General features: G+C 64.6%; 2 protein-coding genes across 10 annotated transcripts in view; one reads left to right on the top strand and one right to left on the bottom strand.

The window, feature by feature from the left end:
* Positions 1-2,354: 2,354 nt before the first annotated feature.
* LOC309600590 (protein C1orf43 homolog) lies at positions 2,355-6,682 on the bottom strand. Its single transcript, XM_082333001.1, has 7 exons — positions 6,507-6,682; positions 5,294-5,395; positions 4,933-5,041; positions 4,638-4,691; positions 4,153-4,319; positions 3,959-4,017; positions 2,355-3,538 (listed from the first exon to the last, which is right to left on the bottom strand). Exons 1-7 carry the CDS (start codon positions 6,573-6,575, stop codon positions 3,340-3,342), a joined length of 759 nt encoding a protein of 252 aa, XP_082189127.1. The 5' UTR covers positions 6,576-6,682; the 3' UTR covers positions 2,355-3,339.
* Positions 6,683-6,740: 58 nt separating this feature from the next.
* Positions 6,741-11,242, top strand: part of UBAP2L (ubiquitin associated protein 2 like) — a 31,477-nt gene continuing 26,975 nt past the window's right edge. For 7 of the 9 annotated variants that reach the window (XM_082332999.1, XM_082332997.1, XM_082333000.1 and 4 more), the window contains exons 1-2: positions 6,750-6,835; positions 10,758-10,887. In XM_082332999.1, the coding sequence (XP_082189125.1) occupies positions 10,798-10,887 (90 nt within the window). In that variant the 5' untranslated portion in view covers positions 6,750-6,835; positions 10,758-10,797. Of the gene's footprint in view, positions 6,836-10,757; positions 10,888-11,242 lie in introns of all 9 variants that reach the window. The other 2 variants (XM_082332993.1, XM_082332998.1) reach the window with 2 other exon arrangements.

Raw genomic sequence — 11,242 nt, 5'->3', positions numbered from 1 at the left:
GGCCTCGTTCCCATTAATTACCACCCATCTACGTCCCCCTGCCCCCTCTGCGGACCCCCGCGCCCTTGCCGCTGAGCGCTGCCGGTCGATATGGGTCGATGGCCCCGCGCCGCCTGCTCCTGCCCCCGGTCACACTCCGCCGTCATTAGCGGGGACGTCAATACCGGGGAGCCGTCCCCGTCCCGGCAGGCTCTGCACCACCGAGGGGCTGCGCGTGACCCTGCCCAAGGACGAGCCCTGGCTGGCGCTGGAGACCTGTGCCCCACGTCCCCTCCTTCTGTGTCCCTGTCCCCTCGCTTTGGGGAAGCCGCTGGGACCCCCTGTCCACCGGAGCATTCCCTCCGTGCGGTGGTCAGGAGACAGACGCCTGTCGCCCTGCCCCGTCCCTGATGCAGATGTGGCCACCGTGCTGGGCACAGCTGGGTGACAAAGGCAGGACCCCAGACCTGCTCTGGGGTGGCCGTTGGGCCCCGGCTGGCAGCACCCAGCCACGAGGGCACACGGGGTCTCTCGGGGGGCACGTGTCTCCCTGCGCCACGCCGGTGCTTCGCCGCAGCGGGACGCACCGACCTTGGGAATGGCATTGGAGGCTCTGCGGGGCCCCAGACTTTGGGGGGCCAACGGGGCGGGACGTGGGGCAGCCAGAGCCCCGAGTGCCACGGGGGGACAGGGGCACAGCCCCTGCCCCGCTGCCTGCCTGGGCTGGGGGACCAGGGGCTCCAGCCCCATGGGGGTGGCGGCAGGGCCACGTGGGGAGGGTGGCAGCGGGGACAGCAGGGACACATATGGCGGCAGCACGGTGCCGGGAGCCGGGGACACGCGTGCAGCGGCGGCTGATGTGATGCAACCCGACAGCCGAGCTAATGAAGGGCCGTGGGCAGGGGGTGCCGGCCCGGCGGCCCCCAGCCCTGTCAATAAGCGGAGTCAGGGCGGGCGCTGATGGGCCCTGGGGCCGGGAGACACCAAGGTCGGGCGCAGGCAGCGGGGACGGGAGGCGGGGGACGGGGGCCCCCCAGTAGGGGAGCAGACGGGGGTTCAGGGGTGTCCGGACGGTGAGCGGGGCCAGGGAGCATCGCACCCAGTCCGGCCAGGCTCCTCTCCCCGCTGCCGCGGGGCTGTGCCGCACGGCCAGGAGCACTGTGCCACAGGGGACGGGAGCGCGTGGCTGATGGCGGCACGGCCGGGAGCGGGACCCAGCCGCGGAGCGCGCAGGGCTGGCGAAGCCACGCCGGCCGTGCTGCCATCTCCTGGCGTGGTCGTGGCTGGGACCGCGTGTGCAGGATCCGGCACGTGTACGGTCGCGGGCAACGTTGCCAGATTCCAGCCACAGCAATCGTGTGGCTGCCACTTCCCTCCACCTCCGCCTGGGGCTGTCCCACGTCCCGGCACGCACCAGACGCGGCCCCCATCTTGCTCAACGTGTTTTATTCCCTGCCAGGCAGCCGGGAGATGCCAGGCCGGCGCCGAGCCCGCCGGGTCGGGCGCTCACAGCCGCTCCACGTAGAAGGCTTTCCCGAGTTGACGCAGCTCCCGCTGGTGCTGCTGGTGCTCGTCCTGGAGGAGCCGGTGCAGGGCGGCTCGGCGGATCTGCTGGGCACAGGACCTGGTGCTGAACCCCACCACCGGCAGGCACGGTCCCCCGGGATCCGGTACTGGAGCGGGGCACCCAACCCTGGCGGCACAGGGCTGGGTGCACCCGGCCGTGCCAGACCCGTGCCCGGCCTCACCGCCATCCGCTCCTTGCCGGCGAGGCGCAGCTCCGACTCCACGCGCCGCTGCAGCGCCCCGCGGGCTGCGGCCCAGATCCTCTCCCAGCACTGCGGGTGCTCCCCGGCCGCCTGCCCGCAGCTGCGGGGACACGGGGTGGGCAGGACGGGGTGCCGGGGGGACGCCAGCACCCACACCCCCCGGCTCACCCCACGCCGGGGCTCCCCCTCGCCTGCTGCCCCCCAGCACAGCGGGGCTCAGCCCCCGGCGCTCCCTTTGCCGGCTCTACCTCTCCGGCAGCCTTGCGCAGGCCTTCCCCTTCGCCAGGACCTGCAACCAAAGCGACGCATTGGGGGGTCTGGGGTTTAACCCGCACGAGGGGGACGTCGCACCCCGCTGTCCCCAACTGCTGCCAGGACCCCCAGGACAGCCACCTCCCCGCCCCCTGCCCCGTCCCACCTCCTCCTGCCACAGCGAGGGGGTCTGGCTGCTTGCCGCTGCCATGGCCGGTGCCGCAGGGACCCCGCAACCGCCCTCTGCGCCAGCCGTGCCGTTAACGGCGCCCCGGTTACCGCGGCAGCGGCACAGGGACAAACGCAGCGCAGGGAAGGGCTCCCTGCAGTCAGAGGCCGACGGCGCACATCCCGCTCGGGGTAACTGTCATTTTATTAAACAGCGATTAAAAAGAGTGCAGAGGCCCAGGCGAGGGGCAGGGGTCCCCGCCCCGCGCGGTACACGCCGCGGCGACTGGTGAGCAGCGGGTGTTGCCATAGGCCTGGCAAGGACGCAGACGTCAAGTTGGGGGCCGCGAGCTTTCACCCCCAGGGGCTCGGCAGCCGCTGGCACACGAGGCGCTGGTGAGAGTGGGAGGAAAGACCCCCTTGGCAGGACAGACAGGACGTTCCAAGCTGGTATTTGTCTGCCCGAGACGTCCCCAAACGCCCGGTTGCAGGAGAAAGAGTAGAAACCGCAGCCCAAAGAGGCACCTCAGCCGCGGCGGCTGAGAACTGGCCACCAAACTATTTACACTCCGTCCAGGCAGCTCGGTGCACGGCCCGGGCACGCAGGCAGGCTGGGCACACCCGGCTGAGAGCGGCAGGCAGCGACGGTGCCACAGGGAAAAGAAGAGCATTCACTCTTTGGAAAGAACAGATGAACGGTTCCAGAGCCTGAGACCCACACAGACAGGACGGACAGACAGCATCAGCCCCGCCGGCCGTCACAGGGAAAGAGGACAGGTGGAGGAGAGCACTGGCTGGGATCCATGTCTTTTATAAATACGCTAAAGCTAATCGGAGTTTATTCACAGGGCCAGGGCTCCGAGACGTTGCCAGACTCAAAGCCTCAAGCCTCAAGCGCGTCCCAAGCCTGCCGGGGAGCGGGGCCGCACGGGCCGAGCCCCTCCGCCTTCAGCAGGCGGGCGCGCTGCTTTCAAACGGGCTCCGGGCCGAGCTCCACCCGCTGAAACGGAGCCGAGCGACCATCTCCAACGTCGTGCAAGAGGGAGACCCGAGAGCGCAGCCGCTTCCTCCTGCGCACCAAACTGCGGCCAAAACCCGCCCGGGACACCAGCTGCACCCAGCAAGGGGCTCTGCTCGTGGCAGGTCCCCGGAGCAGTGCTCCCTGCGCGGCTCACAGGGTGCTCTCCAGCGTGTTGTAGTTGTCCTTGAAGCTCTTCAGCTCCAGGAAGTGTTTGGCACGTTTGCTCTTCTGGTTGGAAGGCAGGTAGGTGACCTGGATGGTGGCGGGGTTGGAGACTTCGGGGGAGAGGGTGAGGTCCTTTGCTGCTGACTGGTGCTGCCGCTGGCTGCTGCCTCCCCGGGCCTTGGTCCTGCGGGGAGAGGAGAGGCACCGTCACGGCCGCCGCCCTCCCCAGAGGAGCCCCTCGCCCGTCGCGTCTGTCTGTCCGACACCAGGCAGATCTGCCCTCAGGATGACGGCGTCGGTTTTGAAAAGGAAGGCTGGCGCTTCTGCGGGTGCCAGGCCTGGAACCCGCGCGAGGTCCCTGGCTCAAAGCGGCCAGCGCAAGCAGGAACGAGGACTGTGACCAAGTAACAAACCCAAAACCGCGTTCACGGGCGGGCTGTAAGGAGTAACTAAACCTGGAAGGACGGACAGGCGTAAACAGCCCACATCTCAGAGGCTGGGTTTTGCCCCCAAACCCGTCTCTGTTCCCACGTCCACAACGGGCTGCTGGGGCCCACGAAGCCACCGCCGCACCCCAGCTACGCCCCCGGGCAGTAACACTCACATGTTTGCCAGCTCGTTCAGAGCATCCTGGTACTGCAGATATTCCGGTTTCCCAAAGACCTGGATGCAAACAGAAAAGACCGTGGAAAATCCAGCCAAGGTTAGAGCGCAACCTCAGCCCAGCCATCAAACCGGAGCGCAGGAACAGCCCCCTGCGCTGCGGCGGGGGCCGGGCGACGCGGCGCCGGCGCTTACCCCGGTGCCGTAGCGGGCACTCTCGTACCCATCCAGCAAGGTGTCAATCAAGGCTTTGCGGATGCCTTTGAAGGAGGTGCTGGAATTCCGCAGTTCCAGCAGGTAGGCACAGAAGTTCTTCCCTATTAAAGACTTTGGGTACCGGCCCTCTGCGTGAAACGGGATTTCTGGAAGATAAAAAGGCACAACGCAACCAGCTGAAGCGGGGGTCAAAACGCTCGCGTTCACCCGCAGACAACGTCAGAAGTTGGCAGCGGATTAAACTTCCCACCACATCCGCTGCCGCCGTTTGCTGACTGCTTCCAACGCGTGAGCAGAGCGGACCCTCAGGCCGCCAGCCCCGGGCGGGATAAGCGACTGCTATTCCCAAACGAGGACCTTGAACCTTACCACGAGGCTGCTGGCCGCCGCGCCGCACCCTTATTTCCTCCACGCACGGTTTCTCTCCACCCTTCCCCTCCCACTCCTGCCCTCAGCTCCCTTACCAGATGTTCTGATCGCATCCAGCGCCTTCATCCTGTACAGGTAGTTATAGCAGCCTGGCAAAGAGAGAAACCAAACTGAAAGCTCTGCAAAACTTGGCAGCGGGAGGGAGGTGGGGAAAGCAGATAGGAGCAGAGTGCGGAGACACCGTCTCGCCGAACGCAACGTTGTGACGGGACAGGCAAGAAGAGAGGCCAGCGACGCAACTCGGCCCCAGGGGAACGAGCTGCTGCAGCGGGACAAGCGCCGGACGGTGTCTCTGGTGGCCTCCGACCGACAGGCAGCGAGCGAGGGTACCTTGTGTCTCCAGCTGCAGAAGCCTGCTGTCATCCTCAGCTAACAGCCGGGGCTCGTACTTGATGTCTTGCACCCTCGAGAGCCGAATGTCGATTTCTTCCTTTAAATCCTGCACAGTGGGGGAAAAAAAAAAAGCCATTTACAGAGCACTCGCTTTGTTTGTGGGATCACGAGGATGATAACAGTCATGTCCTCTGAAATAAGCCCGCTCCCCCTCTAGCTGCCCGTCACCACCCCAAGGTGGCAGCTCCTGGAAACATCTGATTTTGAAGGAGACCCTGTCTGCCCCTCTGGGCACGGACAGGTCCGTGGGCGCAGGGGAGGGAGGGCGCGTCCCCAGCGCGGGGCCGCGCGCACCCACCTTGGGCGCGTGCTGTCCGACGGGCACGTGGGGGCCACGGCGGGACTTCATGGCGAAGCGCATGATCTGGCGTTTCACAAAGATGAACAGCAGCACGAAGACCTGGAGCGGCACAGCGGGGACGGGGGTGAGGCACAGCGGGGACGGGGGTGAGGCACAGCGGGGACGGGGGTGAGGCACAGCGGGGACGGGGGTGAGGCACAGCGGGGACGGGGGTGAGAGGCGCCCCGAGCAGCACCAGCCCCGCTGACACCCGGTTCCCAACCCCACGGACACCCCAGGCCAAGCAACCACAGGGCCCCACAGACCCCCCGAACCCAGCGAGCACAGGGGCTCCTGTTCAGCCCATCAGGAGCCCCACGGACACCCGGGCCGGCCCGCAAACACCCCAGCCTCCACAGAGGCTCCCGCTCACGCCTTCTCCCTGCCCCACGGGTGCCAGCACCCCACGGGTGCTCCAGCCCAGCCCTGTGAGGGCCCCGAGTCTGGCTCCAAGGGAGCTCCCCGTGGATATCCTGGGACGTCCCTCACTGGAGCTTTACAGACGCCTTGGGCCCGGCTTCACAGGGGCCCCACGGACACCCCAGGATGGACCCCAGAGGGGCCCCACGGACACCCCAGGATAGACCCCAGAGGGGCCCCACGGACACCCCAGGATGGACCCCAGAGGAGCCCCACGGACACCCCAGGATGGACCCCATGGACACCCAGGATGGGTCTCACAGGGGCCCCACGGTCAGCCTGGTCCCAGCACCACGGACCTGACCCCACGGGAGCCCCAAAGACACCCCAGGACGGGCCCTACAGGAGCCCCACAGACACCCCGGGCCCAGCCTCGCAGAAGCCCCACGGACACCCCAGGATGGGCCCCGCAGGAGCCCCACAGACACCCTGGTCCCTGCCCCACGGACGCCCCGGGCCCGGCCTCACAGGAGCCCCACGGACGCCCCGGGCCTGGCCCCACGGACGCCCCGGGACGGGCCTCGCAGGAGCCCCACGGACACCCCGGGCCCAGCCCCACAGGAGCCCCACGGGCACCCTGGTCCCGGCCCCACGGACGCCCCGGGCCTGGCCTCACAGGAGCCTGACGGACACCCCAGGACGGGCCCCACAGGAGCCCCACGGGCACCCCGGGCCCGGTTCCACGGGGGTCCCGGCCCCCCGGAGCCATCAGGCCCGCCCCCCTGGGCCGCCCCGCGCCCGCCCGCCTCACCAGGCTGCCGTAGGCCATCACCAGCACCACGTTAACCCCGGAGAGCCAGTTACTGCCGGCCCCCGCCATCCCCGGCCCGGCCCGGGGCCGCACAACATGGCGGCCGCCGAAGCCGTTCCGCGCCCCTACCACGTGACAGGGAGAAGGCTCCGCTCTCACGTGACGCCAGGAGAGCAGGGACACCCCCCCCACCCCGTGCGTCACGTGGGTGAAGCCGGGCTGGCCCCGCCCCCGCGCCCCCGTCACGTGATGGGGGCGGGCGCCGCTGGTAGTTGTCAGTGCGGTGAGACCCAGGTAAAGTTGGCGGCGCGGAGGCGGCGGCGGCTCCGGTAACTGCGCGCGGCCCCTTTAAATCCCGCCCCCCCCCCTTCCCGCCCCCGCCGCGCGCCCCCCCGGTCCCGCCACCGTCGCCCCCCCCCCCCCCCCCTCCGGTCCCGTCGCGCCGTTCCGCTCCGGGGGTGGCCGCCGCGCCCCGCCGGCGGGCCCCGCGCGGCCTAGTGGGCCGGGCCGCAGCCGGGGGCTGGCGTAGAGCGCGGCCGCCGCAGGTGAGGGAGGGCGGGCGGGCGGGCTGGAGGCGGGAGGGGGGGGGAATGGCGGCCGCGGCCATGAGGGCGGAAGCGGCCCGCGCTTGCCCGCCTCCCGGGTGCGGGCCCGGCCTGGCGCCGCGCCGCCGCGGGGGCTCCCGCCCGGCCCCCGCCGGCCCCCTCCGCCCCCCGCTCCCGTTCCCTCCGGCCGCTCGCCCCCATTGTGTGCCGCGGGCTGGGCCGCCGGGCCTGCTGGGCCGCGGGACCGGGCGGCTCCGGCCCTGCCGTGCTCCCGGGGCCCGCCCGGCCCCGCCGCTGCCGGCGGTAACAATGGGGGCCGCGCCGCCCCGCTGCCGCCGCGCTCTCGGGGCTCCTCGCGTGTGACCGGGCCCCGCCTCCGGTACCCTTCCTTCGGCGGCGCCCCGGGGGCCGTTACCGGCGGCGGCCTCGCGGGGCGGGGCGGGGCGGGGCGGGCCTCGCCGCGGGTCCCGCCGGCCTACGCCAAATTCCCGGGCGGTGCCGGTTCGGCGGTGCTGGAGCGATCCCGGCCCGCCGGCGTCTCCCCCGCCGGAGGTCCCCTCCGTGGCGCTTCCCTCCGTGCCCGTTTGGCCGCTCCCGGACGGCAGCACCGGCCGGTGAATCTTCCCAATAAAGCGCTGCAGATCGGTGGCGAACTGGGGTCTCTGGTGGCGAACTGGGGTCTCTGGTGGCGTAGCGGGGGCATCCCCCAAAATCTCCTACTCTGCACGCACCGGAGTTACTCGCTTTGCAGCCGCAATGTGTTTGCTCCAGAGGAAAAACCATAACGCTGATAAACCAGCCCCTGCGGCGGGCTCCTTTGGGTGCTTCTCCCGCCCCACGTTGCAGGAAAATCTTTCCAAATGCTTTTCCCTTTCCTTTGGAGCTTCGGAGCCTTTTGCACGCGTTAATTAAGCTTTGTCGGAGGGGGATGGAAATACCAATTTTCTGTATTAACAGATAAGAGAAACTGAGGCTGGGATGCGCCAGGACTTGCCCGGCATCAGCCGGCAGGTTTGGCACAGCCGGGGATAGCGGATGTGACCGACAGATCCTTGTTCTAAAATTGTAACTTACCTGAAATTTCTAATAAAATGAACAGTTCGTCACGTTTCTGTATCACCTCTTTTTCCGGAGACTCCGCACTTCGTGTAGCCGAGACTCTCTCCTCTCTAGACGCGGAAGGCAAGTAGCGGTGTAGTCTGAAAAGGAAAAGGGTAACGACGAAGTGCGGTACGGTTACTTGCAGCTTCTTTGAAGAAAAGGTGTTGTAACCTGTAGCGGGGAAGCTTTTTGTTTTCCCTAAATCCTGCACGAACGCATCGCTTTCACGTTGTCTTGAAACGTAAGCGGTCGCCCGGTTTGACGCTGTTTTCTCTGGTGTGGATCAGCCACGATTCGCTTCGGCTGGAGTCGCCCTTTTTGATTACATCCCTCTTGGTGAATACGTACGGGTTTGCTCTTTGCGGGGGAAAAAAAAAAGTCAAAAAAAGGGGTAAAACACTTTGGATAAAAACCGCTTTGAACCGGTAAACTCATGTTATTATTACTTCCGCGCAGGGCCAGTTCAAGTGTCGGGATAACCAAGATTTGCAGTTAAATGTTGCCCGTGAGCTGTACCGAGGTGACACGATTGAGGAATAAATTATCAGCAGCCGAGTCCTCTTCCCCCGGTGTTGCGTGGGGTGTTGCGTGGGGACGCCTGCTTACCCGACGGTCTTAGCAGGGTCAGGGCCTGGCTGAGATCTCTCTAACAGATGTTTTTCTTGTGGTTTTTGGACGCTAAAGAAAAAATAATCGTGATTTAATCGTGGCAGAAATGCAGCTGGGCAGAGCGGAGCGTGGCAGCTGTTGAACAATGCCCAGCCGCTGCACAAAGGTTCGGGGCAGCAGACTGCTGGAACTGTATCCTATTGAAATTGCAGATTAAGTTACTGCAAACGCGCAGGATTGCTTCCCTCTGGGCCTGCAGTTCTGCTGCCAAATTGGTTTAATATGACAACTTGTTTGTGCGTGAAACCCTTAGAACTGGAAGAGACGTAGCGGTGGAGAGGGAAAATAAATACAGTGGGGAAGGGACGGCTGCGTAGCCCAGGAGGCTTTGTCTGCTCTGCCTTGGGTGAAGCCCAGGCTTGGCGCTCTTCCTTAAATCTGCTCGGTGTCACACGCACTTTGGGAGCTCCCGGTGACCGGACAGGTAGCTCGGATTGTTTCCCGATGAGAAACCTTGGCACTGTGTAGCTGGAAAACTGCGTTTTGAAGTTGCTGCGAGGCACGGATGGCCCCAAAGGGCGAACTTTGGAAGTTTTGTGGGAAGCTGCGGGAGCATTTGAAAACTTGCCTACAAACAAACGCTAGGCGCTGATGGGAGCAGGGAGCGGTGGCGAGCGCGTGGAGGTGATGTTAGGGTCTCCGTGCTCTCGGGGAAAGGTTTCTCAGCCCGGTCGAGCCCTCCGCTCGCGGACTTTGACATGAGGCTCCCCAGTTCTTACAGGGCTGTTTGCTAACGCTGCGTCTGAGCTTTCCCCGCTTTGCACGCCAGGTCTGCGCTGCCACGTTGGTGTTCACGAGCAATGTTTCAGATCGTACGCTGCAGGTCGGATTTTCTCGCTCGGGTTTCCTTCCCGCTCTTACACCTTGTGGTTCCTTGCCCTGTCCCGAGCGTCTGCCCGCAGCACCAGCACCCGGAGCAGACCCTGCTGCTTTGGAGGAAGGCGTCGCAATCTTGTTAACGAAATCTGAAAATGTGAAAGTTTGCAGTTATTGAGATTTCAGGGGCTCGGAAGTAGCAGGAGCGCGGTGGGACGTGCCTGGCATCCCTTGTGTCTGGGAGACAATAGGCAGGGTAAAACTACTCGGTGCTGATCCCGTTGTAACCATCGAGGTTGGGCTCTTCCCCCGAAGGCCAGGGTGAGGTTATAAAACTCCGCTTGCTTTGGACGCTCCATGGCCTGAACTCTTACTGGGATTTTTTGCCTCAAGCAGTTACCTAATGACGTTACTGGCCGTCGTTCCTTGTTGACATCTAGTTCACTCTTTTGGTAGTTTTTTCATCTAGAACACTCAGTAGAAGAAAACTTAATGTTTTCAGTTCTGGGGAATAATTGAAGCAAGCAAAAATGGGCAGTTCTGCAAGGGCGGTATTCTTTTAAAACAATATCCCACAAACCTGTAGCACCACGTATTACTGGAGCGTTTTTCCTTCCCCTGCCCTGCTTTGAAGGCAAGAAAGGAGAAGGGGAAGTAGCTGATGTGTCTGAGGCTCTGAGATGTTCTGCTCTCAAAGTCAAGTTTCTTTAGAGCTGTTTTTTCAAGTGTTCCTCGCTCCAGTTGATCGCCGTAGCCTCTAATGGCAAATCCATGCCCGCTCACACGCTTGCGTTAGCAGCGAGTCGTTAAACCCTTTACCCCAAGTACTTCTGCTCCTGGGTCCCGATTGCTCCCACCTGGATGCAGGTGATGGTTCATTCGGAGCGCTCCGCCTTGGTAGCGGTGGAGAAACCTCGAGAAGTACAGGCGGCCTTTTGGTCTTGGGGGCACGTGGAAATGGGAGGCCGGCCCGCCGTGGCTTTTCGGGAAGCGGCGGGGAGGCTGGGGGCCCGCGACGGCTTCGCTGGCTGCCTCGCCCACGCGATCATTCAGTGTCGGTGCTGCCTTTTGTTTTTGGTTTCTAACAGTCTGTTCTCTCTTCTCCCCTGCCCCACCACAGAGTTCTACCTTGTAAATACTGTTATTTGTATATACTGTAAATGATGACATCGGTGGGCACTAACCGAGCCCGGGGGAACTGGGAGCAGACACAGACACAGAGCCAGACACAGCACAAGCAGCGGCCGCAGGTAAGGGCAGCGTCCATGGAAACCAGTTAGCTTGGAGGTGGAGAGCTGGCGCTCCTGCCTGGCCCAGCGCTAACGGCTGGGCTTGGCCTAACGAACTTCCCGGGTGCTGCAGGGTGCTGCTCGCAGAGCCAGGTTAATTGGGCGGCCACTGACGGTGGGGTTTCCACATCGGTGCCTCCGAGCGGGAGCCGGGGCTGAGATTTATTTTCACTTCCATCTGACCATTCCCCGTTCACTTTAATGAACGCAAGTGGCTGAGAAGCCACCTGCAGCGGGTCTTGATGTTCTGGTGGCGCTAAGATCTGCCTCAGAATGGACATAGTTTAGGTGATTGCTGCTTACCCGGGGCTGCGAG

This window comes from Platalea leucorodia (assembly GCF_965183815.1).
Source record: "Platalea leucorodia genome assembly, chromosome: 24".
Taxonomy (NCBI): domain Eukaryota; kingdom Metazoa; phylum Chordata; class Aves; order Pelecaniformes; family Threskiornithidae; genus Platalea; species Platalea leucorodia.
The sequence above is the reverse complement of the archived record's forward strand: the minus strand, read 5'-3'. Positions and strand labels throughout refer to the sequence as shown.

What these genes read in the sequence shown, in the direction of transcription:
- LOC309600590 (XM_082333001.1), bottom strand. Translation starts at nt 6,575, where the DNA reads ATGGCGGGGGCCGGCAGTAACTGGCTCTCCGGGGTTAACGTGGTGCTG. An exon ending in TGATGGCCTACGGCAGCCTG is followed by an intron (nt 5,396 to 6,506) that starts GTGAGGCGGGCG and finishes GTGCCGCTCCAG; the next exon opens with GTCTTCGTGCTGCTGTTCAT. An exon ending in TCGGACAGCACGCGCCCAAG is followed by an intron (nt 5,042 to 5,293) that starts GTGGGTGCGCGC and finishes CCCACTGTGCAG; the next exon opens with GATTTAAAGGAAGAAATCGA.